Source organism: Mercurialis annua, linkage group LG8 (assembly GCF_937616625.2).
Source record: "Mercurialis annua linkage group LG8, ddMerAnnu1.2, whole genome shotgun sequence".
Lineage (NCBI taxonomy): Eukaryota > Viridiplantae > Streptophyta > Magnoliopsida > Malpighiales > Euphorbiaceae > Mercurialis > Mercurialis annua.
Window position 1 is genome coordinate 1,065,931 of NC_065577.1, and position 20,441 is coordinate 1,086,371.

Genomic DNA, 20,441 nt, shown 5'->3' on the forward strand with positions numbered 1-20,441 from the left:
CAAGAAAGCAGCACATCGGAGGGAAAAGTTGCACACATATTATAGATTCAATCAGTTTTACATTCTCAGTGTTACTCCATTCTTAGAATTGAATATACATTACATTTGGAAACAAAGAAAAATGAAACCTTAGAGATCTTTTCCATGACAAAACTTTACCGAACAAGGAGCTTGAGTTGAATCAATTCTCAGAAGCTGACTGGAATATGAAAACAGCTGTTAAGACTCCCACCAATCCCGTTACTGCCAAGGCTACTGTTGGCAAGGGGGATGTAAGCCCAAAATTCTGCAAACCGAAAAATAAACAGTGCCAATTCAAATCAATAACTAGCTTTTAGCCTGAGGTGCAAGGTAGAAAGTGAATAGTAAGTTTTATGTTTCAAAGGCCAATTAAGCAAATTACCCTATTCCATGTATCAAAGGATTTCGAAAGAGTTTGTAACATTGCATCCATGACAAAAAAAAAACAAGACTAATTCCTACGAGCATGCTTTGAATATGATAGTTTGTACCAACAAATTGTTAGAATGCCATACCTCCAAAAGTCCCTTCCCGGTGGCTACTTCTACACTGATAGCTGCGGCAAAGCCAATCATTGCAAATCGCCCAAGCCATACATCTAAACCGTTGCCTTGGGTGCTTTGCTCGCTTCTAACTGAAACCAATGTTGCATTGCTTGCACGTCTTGTCTGGTGAGAAGTTCTTGATGTCACTAGAAACCAAACATAACTATTAGCTTTCTGCTTATTACACATCATGATAGAGCATTGAGTGGTCCTTTAGTTGCAAAGAAGATAAAAGAGCTCTTTGAAATTAGAATTCAAAAGTAGGCGTATGATTTCAAGCAGTTTAACAACACTGTTTTCGATTTCAACTTCTTGGCAAGAAAGATCACCGCCACCGCGAGAATCAGACAAAAGAAATCTTTTACAATTACATAGACATGAGCAACACTGAGTTCATTCAATCAAAAGTCAGTTACTGATTTAATTTCCTTCATTCTTTAGTGTTTCTTTCTTTTATTTACCACCAGCCTACTGCTGGCATATAAAACAAAATTGAACTAGGAGTGAGAAAACGACGGCCAGTTCGGTTGAGCTAAAACTGAATAAATCAAATTACTTTATCTCTGACCGAATTATAATTTTTACCGAATTCAATTTGACTCAACTAACCGAAATCTTAAAACTACAAACCAAACCAACCGAATTAGTCGATTAATTTGGTTAAACCAATAAAAATATAAAGAACAAAATTAAAATAAATATACAATCTTCAGTTAATTCGGTTAATTGGGCTAACATAATTTTCAAATAACCGTAACCGGAACAAATATTTTACTGACATAATCGAGTTAATCGTACCGACTGAATTAACTAAAACTTTTAACCAAATTTAACTACATCAATTAAACTGACCATTTGCACACCCCTACATTGTACACAAAGTGAAGTAAAATCCTTTAGCAGACAATAAAACATCCCAAATATGAGACTCATGACCAGATAAACTTAACTACAATGCACAAATTTTAACTCTCCTCCTAATTCGAGCCACTTTGTGCTTATCTAGGTCGCACAAACACTTCCTTCAATCAATGTTTCCCATTCCGGAAACGTGTCAAACACATGACGTTTCAAACACCTAACATCATTTTTTACATAGAAAACTTTAAAATAACACCATTTCTCCGTGTCCATATCCAAGTGTCCCGTTTCCATGTCCGTGTATGTGCTACCTAGGAGCTAATTGTACTAAAGTAAAGCCTGTCTAACTTCCCTTCACATCATTATCTCCAAATTCAAACAATCAACTTTAATTTAACTAAACCCATCAGAATTTATTCAGCTAAAAATTCATTAAAACAACAATGCATAATCAAGAAGAGCAGAGAAAATTCAGTATCTTACAAATCAGAGGCAAGCCAGTAGCAAACGTTGTCTTAATTGGAGCTAACCTCGAACCGGGTAGTCGAAAAACAGCATGAGTTCTTGATGAACTAACACTGCAAGAATCTGAAACAATATAAAAATCATTAATTTCTTCAAGAGCACATCACATAAATAAAATCCAAGAAAACTTTGAAATATAGCAAAATATATGAAAATACGAGCGATTGAGAGGCAAAGAGAAGCTGAGACTTGAGATGCTACGGCCATGACTTGTGAGAGACAGCAACAGATAATTTTTTTTGGTGGAGTTTCACTTGCTAACTGTAGTCTGATATTTTGATATTTTATCCTCTTAATTGGAGGTTGAAGATGACCAGAGAATTGAGAGAGTGTCAATCTGACACGTGGCATGTTTTTTTACTGTAAAATGGTGTCTAAACTTTTCTAAATTTTCTTTTTAGTACCTAAACGCTTATTATTTTTACATTAATATTTCAACTTTTTAGAAGAATGGTTGATTATAAATATATTTATATCTGTTATATGAAATTGTAATTTTATCACGTTCTTTTAAAATTTACTGTTGTATTTTTAAATATCTTATCACCATTTCAACATAATTTTAGCTAACGTGATGGATAGAATTGCAATTTTATATAAAAATTGTAAATTTATATGCATTCAATTCTCAAAAAAAATATCAAATTGTTAATCATTTTTACCATTAAACTATTAATGGATAAAAACTAAATTTTAAATTTACTCATATATTTTAAGTTTATATAGAAAAGTGCATTGCTTGCATAAATTTATTACTATATGTTTTTGTTATGAACTTTATTTCTGTTTTTATCATATTTATGATAAAAAAAATGGTTATCAATATTTGTTTGATATAAATCTCTTAAAAATGAATTAAAATACCAATTAAGAAGAAACAAGAGCTCAGACTCTGGCATATTTTTACTAATTTTGTTAGTATTCTGGTGATCAAAGGATCAATTCACCCCCTCAACTTGGCACACTATAACAAATAGGTTCAAGTTCGTCAAATAAAGTTAAAAAAAACTCTAAATTTGTAAAATCGTCAAAAACACTCTACTACGAAAAGAAAGTGGGATAGATAATTTGACGCAATCAACCTTAGCTAATTATATTTAACCTAATTAAATCTTGAATTATAACCTTAATTAGAGTCTTCATTTAAAATTTTAATTAATTTATTGAAAAATTCATGAGCCTTCTTATACCTTTTTCTTTAATTCATCTTTCCTAACAAACTTACCCTAAGTTGTGGGTTGAATTGATTCCGTTTTGCGAATTTGGGCCTATTTGATATTCCGTGTCAAGTTGAGGGGTAAACTTGATCCTTTGTTCGTATTCTCGTTAATGAATTGCACTATTTGCACACCAAGACTCAGTCTGACTGAAACCTGGCAATAGCCAATTCCATTTTATCTTCAAAAAAACTGCAAAATCAAACACAAGAAAACAAAAACAAAAGGCTTATCCCCTTAAAATCCCCCCACCTTTTACCCCCACTTCATTTGCACCCTCACGTTGTAAAACCACCAAATATACCCAAATTACGACCTTTCACTTTCAATTGCACCCTCAAGCATTAAATTGACCTCTTTTCACTTGAAAAATGTTCAAATCAATACTTTAAATTTTAGCATATATTTTAAAATAGGACTTAATATTTTATTTAAAACAAAAATAAACCTATTTTTTCAAGTGAAAAGAGATCAATTCAATGCTTGAGGGTGTAATTGAAAGTGAAAGGTCGTAATTTGGGTATATTTGGTGGTTTTGCAATGTGAGGGTGCAAACGAATTGGGGATAAAAGGTGAGGGGTTTTTAAGGGGATAAGCCAAAACAAAAACAATCACTAAGCTCTTATCACCTCTTCTCCAATCTTGTATAAAACCAGGCTTTAATGGCATCTCTTTCATTTGGTCTGAACCCAGCACACCAATTCAAGAATCACTCAGTTCACTTACCATCATCTCAGTCTGGTTTGAGCTCACCATTTTTACATGGATTAAGAGGTTCAAAATTGCATGTTAATGGGTTTATTACTAAAGCTGAACATAAAGCTAGAGGCTTTATTTCTATTCAGGCAAAAGCTCAACCACCCAACTCTGAGAAACAGCAGAAGGTTCGGTTTTTGTTGGTTTTATTCAATAAATATTTCAAATTTAAGTGTTTCATTTCATTCTTTAGTTAAAATTTTAATTTCAATTTAATCAATTTTAATGTTGTTTGTGTGTTTGGTTGTGCTTTGATGGAGTATTCTTGAATTATATAAAGAAAAGATATTATTGGAATGCTGCTTTGAATTGTTGAAATGGGGTTTCATAGTGCAGTATAGGGGTGTAATGTAGGAGTTGAAATACTTTCAAGCTCAAAACTCGACTCAAATTTAATCCAGTTTTATTTTCGGACCTTTCGATAGAATAATTGAGGATCGAGCTCTTGGCTTGGCTCGATTTTATGTATAAAGGTTTAAAAGTTACACTTTAGAAGTATACAATAAGGATTTGTTGCCCGCACGAGTTTGTTCTACTGGTCTAAGTCTTAGCCATCTGGGCGCCATGGTCTCGGTTCAAACATCGGCTAAGCTCTTTCTAATAAATGGAGTGGTTGGGATTGGGCTGCTAGCCATTATAGCCAGGAATTGTTAGGTATGTGGGCTTGCGGGCTGTCCACATTCCGGGATTTGACAGTGATCATAGGCTTCGGCTCGGGGGAGTGAGTCCTCGTTGCCAAGGAAAATAAGGATTTGTTATTGTAAATATTGGAGTAAATAATTAAAGCTTGATTAGATTTGTGAACCAAGTATCTTGATTCTCGACTTTGACTAGGCAATTAACTCGAGTAACTCGAATTCGATTAATATTGAGTATTTTTCGAGACAGTTACGAGTAACTCACGTATTCATGGCCGTCTTTGCACTTCATATTGTTAAGTCTTATCATATATTCAGGAGGTGATACCAGAAGAAGGGTCCTGTGACCCCATATGTTCAGTTGATGAAACAAGTTCACAACAACTTGAAGCCACTTACCAGCCAAAGACTGATCTGGTAAAAGCTCTTGCAGTTTTCGCAGCAGCTGGAACGGGGGCTATAGCAATTAACCATTCATGGGTTGCAGCCAATCAGGTTTAGCCTTTGTATATGAAAGAATTACGTTATTGTTCGATTATTAACTGCTTAATATTGTTCGGTTATCAAATGCTTACTTACGCAAAAATTATGAACAATATATTGTAGTTGATTCTGTGAAATTTTCTGAGACAGGATCTTGCTATGGTAATACTCTTTGGATTAGGATATGCAGGCATCATTTTTGAAGAGTCTCTAGCTTTCAATAAAAGTGGAGTAGGATTATTGATGGCTGTTAGCTTATGGGTGATAAGAAGCATTGGGGTAAGGTTTTCATTCACTGCTTAATAGTTCTAGCCTATGTTGCACGGAAAGTTTTCTGGTATGATGTTTCGGCATTTTGTTTTTGTTTGCAAAATACTTCTGAATTTCCGGAACTCTAAATTTAAAAACTATTTTTAAAAAAAAATAACCTTTCCCCATTTCCCATTTTTCGGCGTCTCCGTGCCACGTAGGTTGTTGCTGATGACATGCAGTTTATAATAAATCGTATTTCATACATTAAGTGTGCTTCTCTATGTATCTCAATTCTCATGATACTGCCATCTCTCCGGACACTAGTATCGTTAAGATATAATTATGGCCATTTGACCTTTTTGAGCAGGCCCCTTCTACTGAAATAGCAGTTTCAGAGTTGACACGCGCTTCTGCAGAAGTTAGTGAGATCGTGTTTTTCTTGCTTGGTGCAATGACTATTGTCGAAATTGTTGATGCACATCAAGGTTTTAAGCTGGTCACTGACAATATCACTACTCGAAAGCCACGCACTTTGCTTTGGGTGGTTAGTGCTCTAATCTATCCTCATGGTCATATCGATAATTCGTTTCTTTTAGATATATGGTTATCAAACTCGTAATCAGAGATTAAAATAGTGAAGTGGATTCTATTAGCAGTGGTGTTTGACTGGTGATTGTGGAATGTTGCAGGTTGGCTTTGTGACATTTTTCCTTAGTTCAATCCTTGACAATTTGACATCTACCATTGTCATGGTTTCACTGTTGAGAAAACTAGTACCTCCATCAGAATACCGCAAGTATGCACTAAGAATTGTATAAATAAATCTCATAAAATACTTTCTTGTATAATGCATGTTCATATCTTGGGCTAATTTGAATTCATATAAAATTTTAGTCATTCATCTGCACGAATAAGAGATTTGATAGAACTGCTTTTGTGATAGACGAGAAAAAGGAATTGAAGAAAACAAATTTTTGTTTCTCAATGTTGTAAAAAGTAGGGATTCATCACCCTCAATAGAAGAAACTCCTTTTTAAGATGCTGAAGCTCTTCGTTTTTAGCTTTTCTGAAGAAAAGACACTACTAAAATTCTATAAGGTCTCATGAGCAATTAGTTCCTTTGTAAACGAAAAATCTCCTCTATTTCCTAGTTAGGCAGCTCGAAAGAAATTTGTTTTCACAAATATGTTTGTTTTCACAGGATTCTAGGAGCTGTTGTTGTGATTGCAGCAAATGCAGGTGGAGCATGGACTCCCATCGGTGATGTTACGACTACTATGCTATGGATTCATGGTCAAATATCTACATTGCCCACAATGCAGGTTTGTTCATCATTCTAAGGAAGAAATATGCTTTTGTTAGTTAGGTTCACTTGTCCACAGAATGCATGCTATCGACTTTGACTTAGACGTTTTTTATTTATATTTAAAAATTTGATGAGAAAGCGCAACTAACAAAGAATAAACTTTAAGTTTTTCGCTATCCTCTACATAAGCGATGAAAACAGTTAATTGCTATATATTTCAATGGTCGAGAAGCCCTTGAATAATATTTTGAACAAAGGGTCAACACACCCCCTAAACTTGTGACAGAGGATCATTTAACCCAATTTTAACTTATTTGAGCAACTAACCCCAAAACTCTTCATTCTTGGGTCAAATAACCCCATAATTGTATTTTTAAAACGCGTAAAATATAAATCGGAGATGAGTAATGCGAAATAGAAATTAAAATGTTTTCTAATTGTTGCGATAAAATTATTCTAAATTTATTTTTTGCAATAAAAAAATAAATTATAGGGTTATCTGACCAAAAAATGAAGAGTTTTGGGGTTAGTTGCTCAAACAAGTTAAAACTGGGTTAAATGACCATGTGTCACAAGTTCAGGGGGCGCGTTGACCCTTTGTTCATAATATTTTGTACAGCCACTGCATGATTTATCAACTTAAATATTGAAAATTTGAAAGCCCTCTTCAGACTTTAATCGTCCGTGATATGATAAAGTTCTCGTTTCCATGTCTTTTCTACTTGCAGAATTTGGTATTACCTTCAGCTGTTTCTCTAGCTGTGCCACTGGCTCTTATGTCACTCACAAGGTACTTTTTCTTTGAAGATCATAAATTTTTAGTTTTAACTTCATTGATGAGGTGATATGAGCTGCTCTTTTCTTCCATGTAGCGAAGTTAATGGAAAAGATCAGGGATCTTCCGATGTTTTGGCTTCTGAAAGAATGGCTCCTCGAGGACAGCTTGTTTTCTCCGTGGGTGTCGGAGCTTTAATATTTGTTCCTGTGTTCAAGGCCTTAACGGGATTGCCTCCATACATGGGCATGCTTCTTGGACTCGGAGTTCTTTGGATTCTTACGGATGCTATTCATTATGGTGAATCAGAAAGGCAGAAGTTGAAAGTTCCGCAGGCTTTATCTCGAATTGACACGCAAGGAGCTCTTTTCTTCCTCGGAATCCTTTTGTCTGTCAGCAGGTATAGACAAAAATATTCATGAACTGTGTAGTTTCCAATAGAAATGCTGAAACGGAAATGGCGAATAACATTCTTTTACAACAATATGATATATAGACTTTCAGAGTTTTCGAAGCGGTTTTAGAAGTGAAAGTGAACACTAAAATGTAGAACTTGATAAGTTTCCGTGCAAGATAATATATGAATATTAGAAGTGAAGTTGTTATTTTTCTTTCGCTACATCAAATTCACATTATTTTCTCTTTTTTCTAGCCTTGAGGCGGCAGGGATTCTTCGAGAATTGGCAAATTACCTCGATGCCCATATTTCAAATGTAGAACTTGTTGCAAGTGCAATAGGGGTCGTATCAGCGATTATAGATAACGTACCGTTGGTTGCAGCAACAATGGGAATGTATGATCTCACCTCATTTCCTCAGGATTCAGAATTTTGGCAGTTAGTTGCCTTCTGCGCTGGGACGGGCGGTTCCATGCTAGTAATAGGTTCTGCTGCCGGAGTTGCATTTATGGGGATGGAGAAGGTGGATTTCTTTTGGTACATGAAAAAGGTATATTTTACTATATTATCCTCTTATACCAATATGTCATCTTCTTGTCTGGTTAAAGAACTAAATCCTTTTTCAGGTGAGCGGTTTTGCATTTGCCGGTTATGCTGCTGGTATTGCAACTTACTTAGCAGTCCATAACCTTCAATTCTCTTTACCCACAACGCTAGCTGAAGTTCCATTCCTCTCGGGCTCATAAATCATGCCGGCGAAGATCAATATTTTACTGGATTCAAGCAACGACGGGTCCATAGACGCCAGACAGACTAATCTAGCAAATTGGCAGTATAGTTCGACAATGTAGAAGCAAGCTCTTCTCAGAAGTATAGAATGTTGAATCGAGTGTTTACAAGGTATAATAAACCGAGTTCCAGAACATTGAAATTTTCGATAATGTGATGAGTTCCGAGTTCTTCTAAAACATTTATCGTCTTCTCTCGATAATAAATGAGGCGAGAGTATTGCAACCTGTTTTATAAAGTTCAACATTGTATGCTTTTGTTCTTTGTAAAATGATAGTTCTAGATGTTATATAAAAAGAAAAACCAGTGTCATATTTGAAAATGCCTAAATTTGCTCTTTCTGTATGTTGCTAACATTAAACAGTTCAACAATTTTTTATTTTTATAATTTTTTTCGGTTCGAAGATGTTAAACTGAATTTTTAATTTTTATAGAAAAATCGTTCTAGACTAACCTTCAGTTCTCAATCAAACCGATCAGTCTGTTCCTATGCATAAAGTTAACACACTAGATTTCTTTTGACAATTTTTTTCATCAATTTCAAATCGTTACAGAAAAGATATAAAATTATTTCTAGGAAATTAATAGAAGGTTTTTTGAGCAATTTATAAATTTATATTATTCGTAAATCGTCTTATAAAATAAAATAAAATTATATAACTTCTCGAATAATGCTCTAGCAAAATAAGAATTAAATTCATGAGAGCAAATCAGAGATTGAAGAAAATTGATTCATGAAGCAAGAACAAGCTACTAGGAAATATGAATTTGAGATGATTAATATCTCAACAAAGTACATACTCTAAACTCAAACAAGTATTATTCTTACCCTTCTCCAAAAGATTAATAGAAAGCACTCAACTCAAAATTGTGCACCACACTGAACTAATCAATACCCATTAGAAGGAAGTCATAAAACATAACAAAATCAAGATTACAATTTCAGGAAAACAAACTCTTCGATCGCCGGAATATCCCCAATCTTTTTCAAGGTTTCGATCTTGGGTTGGTCATCAACTCCAATAGCCATGATAGCTTGCTTTCGTGGAGCAATTCTTCCGACACTCATGAAACTGACATTGACATTCTCCTCTCCCAATACGCTTCCGACTCTACCGATCATTCCAGGCTGGTCGACTTGTCGGCAGAGTATGATGCTACCTTCCAAACTCACATCCACCTCAAATGATCCGACTTTAGTCAAATGAGGAACTCCGTCCTTCACCCTTCCCTCAACCTTTATTTCTCCAGACTCTGACATGGCACTAGCAAATTTTGATTCCACATTGGCAATTTGAACTTGGATAAAGTTGAGTGGAGTCTCGGGTGAGCCGTCCAGAGTGACGCGTTCTTCAGCTATTCTTAGTCCTCTTTGTTTAGCAGTGAAGTCAGCATTAACCAAGTTCACAAAAATACTGGATATAGGTTCAATCAGACCCTTAATAATCATAGCACGGAGCAGCCTGGTGTCAAGGTCATCGGGAGCTCTAGTAGAGCCGTAAGTCACTTTCACACTCTTCACGCCACTTCCGCCTGTTACTAGCTGCACAGCCAACCTCCCAAGTTTCTCACCAAGCATAACATATGGTTTCAGCTCTGTTAGAACCTGCAGAATAGGAATTTTATAAGGATAAACCATTTGCTAACTATCTCATCTTCCAAACAATTTAGAACAAAGGGTCATTGCCGTCTTCTCTAAACTTGTGAGTCAGGGTCGATAAACTCACACTTAGCCATTTTAATCAATTAAGGACACTAAAAATAGAGAATAATGTCATTAATTGATTAAAATGGTTAAGTATGAATTAATTGACCTTGACGTATAAGTTCAGGGACCGGCATATATGACCCTGTGCTAAAACAATTTATTAAGGAGCAAACTTGACAAAAAAAATATAAATTCGATAACGTAGGATGTTTGCAATGATACCTCAGCAGGTACCATCGGTGCATTGACGGCAGTAGCAGCAAGTTCACCTTGCAAGGCTCCAACAACCGCTTCAGCAATTTCAATAGCCACACCTTCCTGCAACATCAAACATGAAAGTATTTTATATCACGGTCACAGAAACAATAAAGTTAGAACAATTGCATTTCCGATCCATAAACATGCCTGAGCCTCCACAGTACTGGCACCAAGATGTGGAGTAACAGTCACATTCTCATGCTGCACCAACTTGCTGTCTTTTGCCGGGGGCTCTTCAGTGAAAACATCAAGTGCTGCCTGAGCTACAATTCCAGCATCAAGTGCCCTGACAAGAGCATCTTCATCAATAACACCTCCACGAGCAACATTAACAATTCTAACTCCTTTCTTCATCTTCGCAAAAGTCTCATCATTGAGAATCTTATTTGTAACAGGGGTAAGAGGCATGTGCAAGGAGATGAAATCAGCAGTCGCTATGGCTTCCTCAAACCCAACAAGCTCCACACCAATTGCACGAGCTCTATCTGCTGCAGCATACGGATCGTGAGCAATCACATGCATCCCAAGTCCCTTGGCACGCCGTGCAACCTCCGAACCAACTTTACCGAAACCCATCACAGCAAGTGTCTTTCCAACAAGTGACACACCCACATATTTGTTCCTCAGCCATTTTCCTGAAATACCCAAAACAAGCATATACAAGAAATTAAGCACTTTCCAACAAAAACCAAAAACTATCTATTTCCTATAACAATCTAGCAAAACTAAAAGCCTGAGACAATAATATAAAAGATTCCAACTTTTTTTCAGGTGCCAAGGTGGAATCTTTTTTAACCCGAGTGTCACTTAATCTAACCTAAATCCCAATTCTTTATCATTACAACAACCAGATCTAACATACCCTACTCCTTATTACTCAATACAACCACCAATCACACATAAAATTATTACTAAACAACAAAGCACACCAACTGTTCGACGAAAAGCCAAAAAGAACCCGGATTGCAAATCTCAACAAATTCTCAACATTTCTAACCACAAAGCACACCAATTGTTCAACGAAAGTCCTAAGGGAATCCACATCACAAGAAACTAGCATCAAATCAAAATAAAAAAGATCATTATTTAACCAAAAAGCACACCAAGTGTTCGACAAAAAACCGAAAACAACCCGGATCGCAAATTTCAACAAATTTTCAACATTTCTAACAACAAATCACAGTAACTGTTCAACAAAATGCCTAAGAGAATCCAAATAACAAAATTCACCATCAAATCAAAATAAAAAAACAAACCCAATAACTAACCAGCTTTAATAGAAGCATCAGCTTGAGCAACATTCCTAGCCATGGCAGCCAACAGAGCAATCCCATGTTCAGCAGCTGCAACAGTATTCGCAGTCGGAGCATTCACAACCAAACACCCATGCTCAGTCGCAGCACTAAGATCCACATTATCAATCCCAACTCCGGCTCGACCCACAACTTTCAACCGGCCACCGGACGATTCAAAAACCTCCCGGTTCACCTTCGTCCCGCTCCGTACAATCAGCGCGTCGCAGAGCGAGATCTTAGTACACAGCTCCTCGGGCGACAAATTATACGAGCAATCAACGTTAGCGAACTCTTTTAAAAGCTCCAGCCCCGCTTCTCCGAGCTTCTCCGCCACCAGCACAGTGGGCTTCGCGTCGAGCGACGCCGTTAGTACAATAAACCGAGATTGAGACTCACGCCGTGAGTTTAACGCCGGGAGTGAGAAGATTGGGAGTTTGTTAGCTTTCGAAGTAACGGAGAAAGACGAGAGGTTATTAGCGGCGGTTGACCGGAGATTAGCGACGGTGTTAGTGGCCATTTTTAACGGTAACGGCGGTTTGAAATGGGTTTTTTTCTGGTATGGAGTTAGATCCGAGAGTAGTGGGTTATATAATCAGGGGTTTGGTGAGGGTTTTTGCGCAAGTTTGTCGAAGAAATGATGAAGGAGCGTGAATTACGCGCGTGGCAATGGAGCGTGGGTAGTTAAAAGTGCATTTTGGAGCGGGAAAGTGGGAGAAAGGGGGAGCGTGTGGGACTTCACGAGTGGGAGTGAGAGTGGGATTTGTTAATTTTGTTTTTGAATAATTATACAACGCAACGGTTGCGCCATGTCATTCGTGCAACAAACCAATGAGGCGTTGGCCATGTGCAAATGTTTAATGATAAAAAAATAAGCAATAAATAAAGATTTCCTATCGCAAATGATTATTGGCTTGTTGTAAAATGACGTGGCACATCCGTTGTGTGGGATAAACACTCTTTGATTTTACAGATTTGGAGTGTCCCGAAAAATGAAAATTTTTGATCCAGGTTTTTATGCTTGACTTGATTATGATTGGTTTATCGGTAATAAGAAAGAGATTAATTTATTACTAATCCCACGAAAATAGAAAGTTGCAAGAGATTTTATTGTTCTTTAAATAAATTTTAGATTTAATTCCTCATTTTTAAATTACAGCCTTATTCTGAGAAGAAAAAAATACAGCCTTACAATATTTCATTCTAAAATATCAAATTCGATTTTCTTTATTATAAAAGCATCCCTAGAGAATTATTAAATGTGCAAATAACTTTTATGGTAGTTTAGTTGGTGCTTGTGGGATGCATGATGAATACAACTAGTACTTTTCAAAAAAAAAATTGAAAAATGTTAGTAGTAAATTTAGTATTTGTACTAATTAAATATATAATTCAACACAAAATTTATTCTTTTCTATAATTTTTTTAATTTTATAGAAATATGGTTTTGTTACAAAAGTAATATAGATGAGTTAATATTTAGTGTAACATAAGTTAAATTAGAAAATTATTAAAATGATAAAACGATACATCTAAACTTTCTACACCCAGACAAATCTCCTTTCAAATCGGATAGGTTTTTTTTGCGAGAGGAATTAACTGTAATTTCAAGTATTAAACAGCTACAAACATTAGTATGGTATAAATTTATTTATAAAACATTAAGCATGTAAATTATCGTAATTCCAACAAAAATATAGTTAAATATTGCAGATATAATTTGGTAAAAAAGATGTATACAAAAGTTTTACATAATAAGCATATTTAGAAAAATGAAGAGTTTGTTTGAAGAAAAAAAAAGTTGAAAGAGACTATTATACAAATATTTAAAATTAATAATTATATTTTTTATATATAAAAAGGTTAAAGTACCTTTTAAAGTTAAACAATAGAAGGGAGCTTAATAATAAACATATATAAGTGTCCCTTATAAATACATTTTAATTAACTATTTTCCACTAAAAAGGTTTACAATATTAAAGTATACTTTCTCCGTTTTAATAGAGTGGTCCATTTTGAAAAAATATATATCCCAAAATGCCAAAATTCTTGTCACTTTCAAAAAATAACAATTTTAAAACTCAATCTTCCAAATCTATTCATATTTAAATTCCACTAATAAAATAAATTGAAAGTATACTCTACATTAAACAAGGGTATAATAAAAAAATAGAGAAAATATTATAAAATCCATAACAATAATTATATTTTTTTAAATTGTGTGATAAAAGTAAAATGGACAACTCTATTAGAACAGAGGGATTACATTAACTTATTGTTTAATCAATATAGAAAAAAGGTACTCTAATTTGTTATGATGTTTTTTTTTTTGAAAGAATCAATTTTGTTGAGAGATTATAGAATAATTGTAAATTAAAATGAAAAGAATATTTAAGTATAAAAATAGGATATCTGAAAATTATGCGAGTGGAATCTTTGAAGGTGCGGCGCCGATGTGTAAGTAGCATAATAGGCAGAATCCTTGCAGGGGTGCTACCAACTTGCACATGTAAAAGCTTTTCTTTTTCTTTAAAATTGGTTGGTAAAACTTTTTGTTTTATTTAAAAAAAAATTAATATCATAATATAACACAACCTTTTGCGTTTTTTTCAATTTAAACATAAATTAAAAAATGTTTCAGCTATTAGCACAATTTTTTTTATTTTTTTATTTTATAGCTCGATATATATTTCATAGTTTGTTTTTTGTTAAAACGACATTGTTTTTAATCATACGGACGACCAAAACGACGTCATTTTAGACATTTATTCTACATATGTCACATAATGAAAGGTTGTGCTTAAATAAAAAATACTAATAATTGTGCTATATGATGACATTAACCCTTTAAGAAAAGAGTTATATTATACCCTTTGTCTCAAAATAATTATTAAATTTCTTTTTTTCCCTCCAATATTGTCATCTTTTTATATTATTTATTTAGATATTGTTATCTATTGTTATTATTCAAATCAATTTAATTGGCCATAACAAGGCTATATAAGAAAAATGAAGAAAATATTACAAAGAAATTATAATTTATAACTTATACATTATTTTTAATTTATTCGTTATTACAAATCTCGTCACTTTGACAAAATAGTGTTTGTAATCTTTATTTTAAAATGTAAGTTTAATTTTTCAAATATAGCCATTCATCTTTAAATAATCTTTTTAAATTTTATATTTGTATAGATAAATATTAAATTTTGCAAAAAAAAAAATTCACTTTCGGTCAAGACCAAAATACTATTAATGGTTTGTAAAGATTACAATTGGAAAAATCAAATAGATTAAATTCATCAAAAATTCCTAACTTACTAGTTGTACAATTCATAAAAAAGAATCTAACCTCGAATCCAAATCAATAATAAAATTGATTATAAATTGGTCAAAGTTTTAATTTAAAATACTACTCCATGATTATAAAACTCCATAAGTAGGTGAATAAAAATAATGTATTTAATGGAAAACTGTTCCAATGACAAAGGGGCTGCCAGTGAAAAGTCTGTTCTAAGAGGTGGGGTCTAGCAAGTCATAGAAGTAAACACCAATTTGCCAACCACTAAAAAAGCACACATTTTATTTTATTTTATTTTATTTTTGATTTGCTACTCCTACCATAGAAATTAATTTTTTGTGTACATCATGATGAAAGCAGAGACTGAGGATTTAAGCTTGGAAAAAAAAAATGCAACATAAAGCCACATTTTCTATACTGCAGCAGTGTCATAAAAATGAAAAATTAATAGATTACTATAAAAGATGCTAAATATTAAACTTGGAAGGGTGATGCACTATGTAAAATTTTCAAAATTGATAATGAACTATGGTTCGTTATAAAATGAGTACTAAACTTAATGGATACTTCGGGCCATTTTTCGTTCAATCAGTGAGGTATGCATGGCTGAAACTCCTCTTTTTGTAATGTTTTGCTAAGTTTAGTACTTATTTTGCAACAAAAAATAGTTCAATCCCCATTTTAAAACTTTCGCATAATTTACAAGTTTAAACCCACATATCATGCTATATAATTCTAAAAATAATATGGCTCAACAGGAATATAAAAAATTAATCTTTAAAAACTAAAAGGGTATGACTACTAATTTACAACTCAATCGATTTATTAATCAAATCGTATAGTTAAACAAATTATTGTTAAACGAGTTCAGTATGAAAAAATATTTTAACTTTAGGGATTTCTTATCAAGTAATCATTTTATCTAACTAGTACGGAATACTAATAACAAAAACAATATTATATATATCTTAATTAGAAAGAATCGGTTGTATATTACGGTTAGATGATATTTTTTTAAACTCTTGCATTTATTTTAACCGTATTTTCAGATTTTAGAGAAATCAAACCGGAGTGACTTTTAATTATGTCGAACTGACCGGTTAAGTTCTTAAAACCATGCACCGGAACATAAGATCAAAGTTCCACAACAGAAGACAATAATCCCAAAAAGAGATTTTCATATCCCTCACTTTTCTTTTTTTTGGTACAGGGTCCATGAGGTTTCCTGAACGGGTCTCAACTATGAGACGGCACCTTTAAGCCTTCCACATTCAGACTAATCCCCACTCGAGCTGTGTAGGTCCCTTGCGGGAGGCAAACTCTGGCCCCAAGTTTTAAACGGCTGCATACATGAGTACGGTTCGAACCCGCGACCTCACTTAAGCTAGAAGAGCGCCTTACCAACTCATCTACGCCTTGGGGTTCATATCCCTCACTTTTCAGTAAAGCAAGTAGTGCTCACTTTTCAGTAAAGCAAGTAGTGCTGAAAAATGTTAATCATGATGAAAGTTCCTATCCTACTTCATGATGAAAACGTGCACAGCCTACTATCTCAATCATATAATCAACGGGGCCCAATTCTTAAAGATTAATATTTTTCCATACATAGTTCTCACCCGCATATATACTCCGAGATCGGAATATAAACACCCTACATCGATGGCGTCGGAGTCGGGGACGGGTTTGCTGCAAAATGCTTAAGATATGCTTCCGCCAACATTTGGCCTAACTTAACCTGAGAGTGAGTAGTTAGGTGAAGATTATCTTCCTTAAGTTGTAATCCCTTAGCATCAACGCATACCACATTTGAAATATTCATCTTTAGTTGTGCTTCTCTTACTTTCTCCAAATATTTCTCATCTCCTGATGTAATTGCTACCTACATTTTTTTCTCAGGTTAGTTTAATCAATACACCAAATTAAAATCATTTGATTTAAGCAACATCAAGAATCTTGATTGTTAAAAGCCTTAACAAAATTCAAGTACTTCAAACTGCACTAACCGGTTCGATTTGAACTAAAAAGTGAACTGACTCTGTTTTACTCTCAAAATCAAATCGAACCAAATTAAATTTGTCGGTTTATTCATCAAACAATTTGTCGTTTTAGTTTGATTTTTGCCGACTCCTACCTACAAACATATCCACCCTCAGCCAAGACCACCATTCCTTTCCCTAGTCAGTGTAGTCACAAGTGTTACTACTCAGCCCAATGTTACCACAATTAAGTATCACTCTTTTATCCTGTTTGTTGTCCGAGCAATGAGCTAATAGCCTCGGCATTCTAACCCTTTCTTGCTCCCCAAGGTAGAGTCGGCCACTGGCTGATTGGGCTCGAAATCAGACCGGTCAAAACCAGGCCAGACCGCTCAAATCCAGAATCAGGCTTGAACCCGTCCAAAATCATAGAATCAGTTTCAGATTGTTTACCCTTTGGTTGAACTAGAACCACGAATTCCGATTTCAAACAGCCGGTTCCGAACAGGAACTGGCAGTTCTGGAACTGTGATCGCCTCTACTCCAGAGGCCTCCTCCTCTTCCCCTCATCTACTTCTATTTAATTTCCTATGATATAGCAATGAACCACACCTCTTTATTCTAACCCCATCTTGCTCACCCTCCATGGCTCCACCTCTTGCATCTTTTCCTTTTCCCCCACTTTACCACCCTTTTTATCTTTCTTGCTCAAATCACCACTAGTTTGCATTCAAACACAAAGCTAAGTGATTTTCATGGGATGAGTTCTTGGTGACTGTACTGCTACATCAATCAGCATTTGGCGATTTGTTACAACGAACAAGTTTGAAATTAGTAAATTTGGAAGGACATTAGTGAAGAATTCAGTTATGGTGCATAAAATTTACCAGAAAATTTACGAGATAAACTAAGTGATTCCCAATAAGCATTTCATAGTGATACAAAGGATATTTTGGCTCAAAAAACATTTAGGTTAGGTTTCATTCAGGTGGTCTAATTGTCAACAGAATGCATGCTATGATCATTTACTAGAAAAAAACTTTGTGCTTAACACCTTGCATTGCATTTGAAATCACAGCATATCTAAAATGACAGCAAAGTTCATCAGCCTATTATCAAACAACTAATTCACCAAAAGTTCAAGTTGTTAGCCGAGGTTCCAGTTATAGTTTTGTTATCTCTAACACACCCTGCAGGCAAACAAAAGCTCTAACCTAGACCCGGTCCGTATATTATTTACAGACTCAACCAATCAAATATTATAATTTGAGAAGCTAGACAAAAATGTATAAAATTGCCTAACATTTAATCGGTTGGATTCATAAATAACGTATGGATGGAATCTACATAAAAATCTCCCAGGAGAAGAATGCTCGTTGAGCATGAACAGTGAACAAGCAAAGATCCGCTCTACCTTATACATTTACGAGTTGAATTCCACATTTTGCGATCGTAAAAACTCTTGACACCATATTCACTTTTACATGAGGATCTAACTATAGTATTATTATCTCTAACAACTATTAAGATCTAAATTGTGACCCTCCTTAAAAATGTAGCCTCTTAACCATCAATGAATCAACATAACTCCACTATGCCTTAAACTAATACAAATTCTTCAACAATGATCTCTAAATGAATCCATTGTGCACAATTCAGTTAATTCGGTCAGTTCTGTTAACTCAAAAACTCCATATCAAAAACCTAACAAAACTAAATTAATCAAATTTTTCAAAAATCATAACTATAACATAACTAAACTAACCGAAAACTGAACCAAATTAAAATATCAATTCGATTCGGTCGACTAACCTGAATAATTGGAAGTGAAGGCAAATCAAGATCCTCTCTAACATTAGCAACAAATTTCTCCATATTTTCTTGATAAACATCAGCATCATGTTCATTAAACGTGTCACTCTCACCTTGATACCACAACAAACACTTAATCTCCCCCCGACCACCACCTCCTCCGCCACCTCCGCATCCGTCTTTAACACTTTCTTTAGCTCTTGTCACCATATTCTCATACAACTTCTCCCCTCGCGCCCATTCTTTAATCGCCGTCCCACCCACCGCACACGGCACCAAACCAATCACCCCACCGCCACCGCCGTGATCTCTGACTGCATTGGCGAATGACATACCGGGGCCCACCCCACATACTTTCTTGTCGTCTATGTCAGCGTGGAGTGGCTCATGAGCTGTGACCCATTCAAGATTGGCGGTTAATCGGAGGATGTCGGGTTGTGATTTGCATTCTTGAGGGATTATTCCGTCCCAGTGCTTTTGGTGTTGGTGGCGGTGTCTGTTTACGCCGCCGCGGCCGGACATGTTGCTTTGGCCGGAGAGTATGAATATTTGCTTTGGTTTTGAAGGCGTTTCTTGATTTTCTTCCATTTTTTCAGTGTGAGTTCAAGAATTTGGTTCTTGTTTTTGTAGATTGAATTTTTTGTTGAGTAGAAATGAAGGATTGCTGATCAATAACAATTAATTAAACAATTTCCCATTAAAAAATTGTTGAAAAATGATGGAATTAGCAAAAATATGGCAACGTTGTAATTGGAATAATATTGGGTAAAAGATGGTTTTGCTCCTTTAACTTTTTTTTTTCCAAAAAATAAAATAAAAATCGTTAATCAAAAGTTTTTTTTGTCATAAATTTAAATTTCCATTAATAATAATAAAAATACAATAAATAAACGGCTGTTCAATAAATTAGAAAAGCTATTTTAAAAGAATCTTTAACTTTTGTTTTAATATTAATGTTATTTAACATTAAAACCATAAAAAACACATATATCGGTGCAGGATTGTGAATTTGATTGTTGTGGAGATTACATTTATTTTAGAAATAAAACTCAAAATCTCCACCTCCAAATATAAAAATTATACTGTCTGCAAATAACTAATCTAACTAATAAAATAAAATCACATATTTATAAATGATTAAAGTATTTAAAAGTAACTTAAATAATTTTATATATTATAAAAATAATATATTTTAGTAACGATAATTTTATTTAAATAATTAAAAATATTAAATCAGTTATCAGCTCTTCACAAAAAAAATCCAATATAGAATTTTTTAGACATCAGATGTTGGAGGTTCAAACAGCTACAAAAAAAACTTCCCCAAAACGCTTAAATGGAATTTTCTGAAAACAAAAAGTTAGAAGCTACACCAAAAACTAAATTAAACTCCTCTAAATTAAGAAAGTATGTTAATATTTATTTATATAAAAATCGCACTACAAATTCAGTTGAAATCAATTCAAGCTAAATTTAAATTCCCATTTTTTTAAATTAAACGAAACTAAAATTGTCAGATTTTTTTTTTC

General features: G+C 34.3%; 4 protein-coding genes across 5 annotated transcripts; 1 reads left to right on the top strand and 3 right to left on the bottom strand.

The window, feature by feature from the left end:
* Positions 1 to 15: 15 nt before the first annotated feature.
* Positions 16 to 2,319, bottom strand: LOC126660479 (stress enhanced protein 1, chloroplastic). The gene is made up of 4 exons (XM_050354013.2): positions 2,111 to 2,319; positions 1,911 to 2,015; positions 537 to 712; positions 16 to 286 (listed from the first exon to the last, which is right to left on the bottom strand). The coding sequence occupies exons 1-4, from the start codon at positions 2,301 to 2,303 to the stop codon at positions 182 to 184; spliced, it is 579 nt and encodes a 192-aa protein (XP_050209970.1). The 5' UTR covers positions 2,304 to 2,319; the 3' UTR covers positions 16 to 181.
* A 1,449-nt stretch (positions 2,320 to 3,768) lies between these two features.
* LOC126660470 (sodium/proton antiporter 1) lies at positions 3,769 to 8,910 on the top strand. The gene is made up of 10 exons (XM_050354002.2): positions 3,769 to 4,053; positions 4,882 to 5,058; positions 5,197 to 5,325; positions 5,666 to 5,842; positions 5,988 to 6,094; positions 6,500 to 6,620; positions 7,333 to 7,394; positions 7,477 to 7,779; positions 8,032 to 8,326; positions 8,403 to 8,910. Exons 1-10 carry the CDS (start codon positions 3,832 to 3,834, stop codon positions 8,520 to 8,522), a joined length of 1,713 nt encoding a protein of 570 aa, XP_050209959.1. The 5' UTR covers positions 3,769 to 3,831; the 3' UTR covers positions 8,523 to 8,910.
* A 386-nt stretch (positions 8,911 to 9,296) lies between these two features.
* LOC126660425 (D-3-phosphoglycerate dehydrogenase 1, chloroplastic-like) lies at positions 9,297 to 12,457 on the bottom strand. Of its 2 annotated transcripts, none has more exons than XM_050353921.2 (4): positions 11,800 to 12,457; positions 10,675 to 11,166; positions 10,496 to 10,587; positions 9,297 to 10,171 (listed from the first exon to the last, which is right to left on the bottom strand). In XM_050353921.2, exons 1-4 carry the CDS (start codon positions 12,341 to 12,343, stop codon positions 9,500 to 9,502), a joined length of 1,800 nt encoding a protein of 599 aa, XP_050209878.1. In that variant the 5' UTR covers positions 12,344 to 12,457; the 3' UTR covers positions 9,297 to 9,499. The 2 variants fall into 2 exon arrangements, with proteins under 2 accessions (XP_050209878.1, XP_050209877.1); XM_050353920.2 differs by having other exon boundaries at positions 10,496 to 10,591; positions 10,679 to 11,166; positions 11,800 to 12,456.
* Positions 12,458 to 16,196: 3,739 nt separating this feature from the next.
* On the bottom strand, positions 16,197 to 19,661 carry LOC126662354 (probable carbohydrate esterase At4g34215). Its single transcript, XM_050356316.2, has 2 exons — positions 18,913 to 19,661; positions 16,197 to 17,003 (listed from the first exon to the last, which is right to left on the bottom strand). The coding sequence occupies exons 1-2, from the start codon at positions 19,498 to 19,500 to the stop codon at positions 16,776 to 16,778; spliced, it is 816 nt and encodes a 271-aa protein (XP_050212273.1). The 5' UTR covers positions 19,501 to 19,661; the 3' UTR covers positions 16,197 to 16,775.
* Between the last annotated feature and the right edge of the window lie 780 nt (positions 19,662 to 20,441).

What these genes read in the sequence shown, in the direction of transcription:
- LOC126660479 (XM_050354013.2), bottom strand. Translation starts at nt 2,303, where the DNA reads ATGCCACGTGTCAGATTGACACTCTCTCAATTCTCTGGTCATCTTCAA. An exon ending in TCTTTGCCTCTCAATCGCTC is followed by an intron (nt 2,016 to 2,110) that starts GTATTTTCATAT and finishes ATATTGTTTCAG; the next exon opens with ATTCTTGCAGTGTTAGTTCA. An exon ending in CCGGGAAGGGACTTTTGGAG is followed by an intron (nt 287 to 536) that starts GTATGGCATTCT and finishes TTCGGTTTGCAG; the next exon opens with AATTTTGGGCTTACATCCCC.
- LOC126660470 (XM_050354002.2), top strand. Translation starts at nt 3,832, where the DNA reads ATGGCATCTCTTTCATTTGGTCTGAACCCAGCACACCAATTCAAGAAT. An exon ending in ATCCTTTTGTCTGTCAGCAG is followed by an intron (nt 7,780 to 8,031) that starts GTATAGACAAAA and finishes TCTTTTTTCTAG; the next exon opens with CCTTGAGGCGGCAGGGATTC. An exon ending in TCTTTTGGTACATGAAAAAG is followed by an intron (nt 8,327 to 8,402) that starts GTATATTTTACT and finishes ATCCTTTTTCAG; the next exon opens with GTGAGCGGTTTTGCATTTGC.
- LOC126660425 (XM_050353921.2), bottom strand. Translation starts at nt 12,343, where the DNA reads ATGGCCACTAACACCGTCGCTAATCTCCGGTCAACCGCCGCTAATAAC. An exon ending in TGATGCTTCTATTAAAGCTG is followed by an intron (nt 11,167 to 11,799) that starts GTTAGTTATTGG and finishes TGGGTATTTCAG; the next exon opens with GAAAATGGCTGAGGAACAAA. An exon ending in TACTGTGGAGGCTCAGGCAT is followed by an intron (nt 10,588 to 10,674) that starts GTTTATGGATCG and finishes TGTTGCAGGAAG; the next exon opens with GTGTGGCTATTGAAATTGCT.
- LOC126662354 (XM_050356316.2), bottom strand. Translation starts at nt 19,500, where the DNA reads ATGGAAGAAAATCAAGAAACGCCTTCAAAACCAAAGCAAATATTCATA. An exon ending in CTTCACTTCCAATTATTCAG is followed by an intron (nt 17,004 to 18,912) that starts GTTAGTCGACCG and finishes AAAAAAATGTAG; the next exon opens with GTAGCAATTACATCAGGAGA.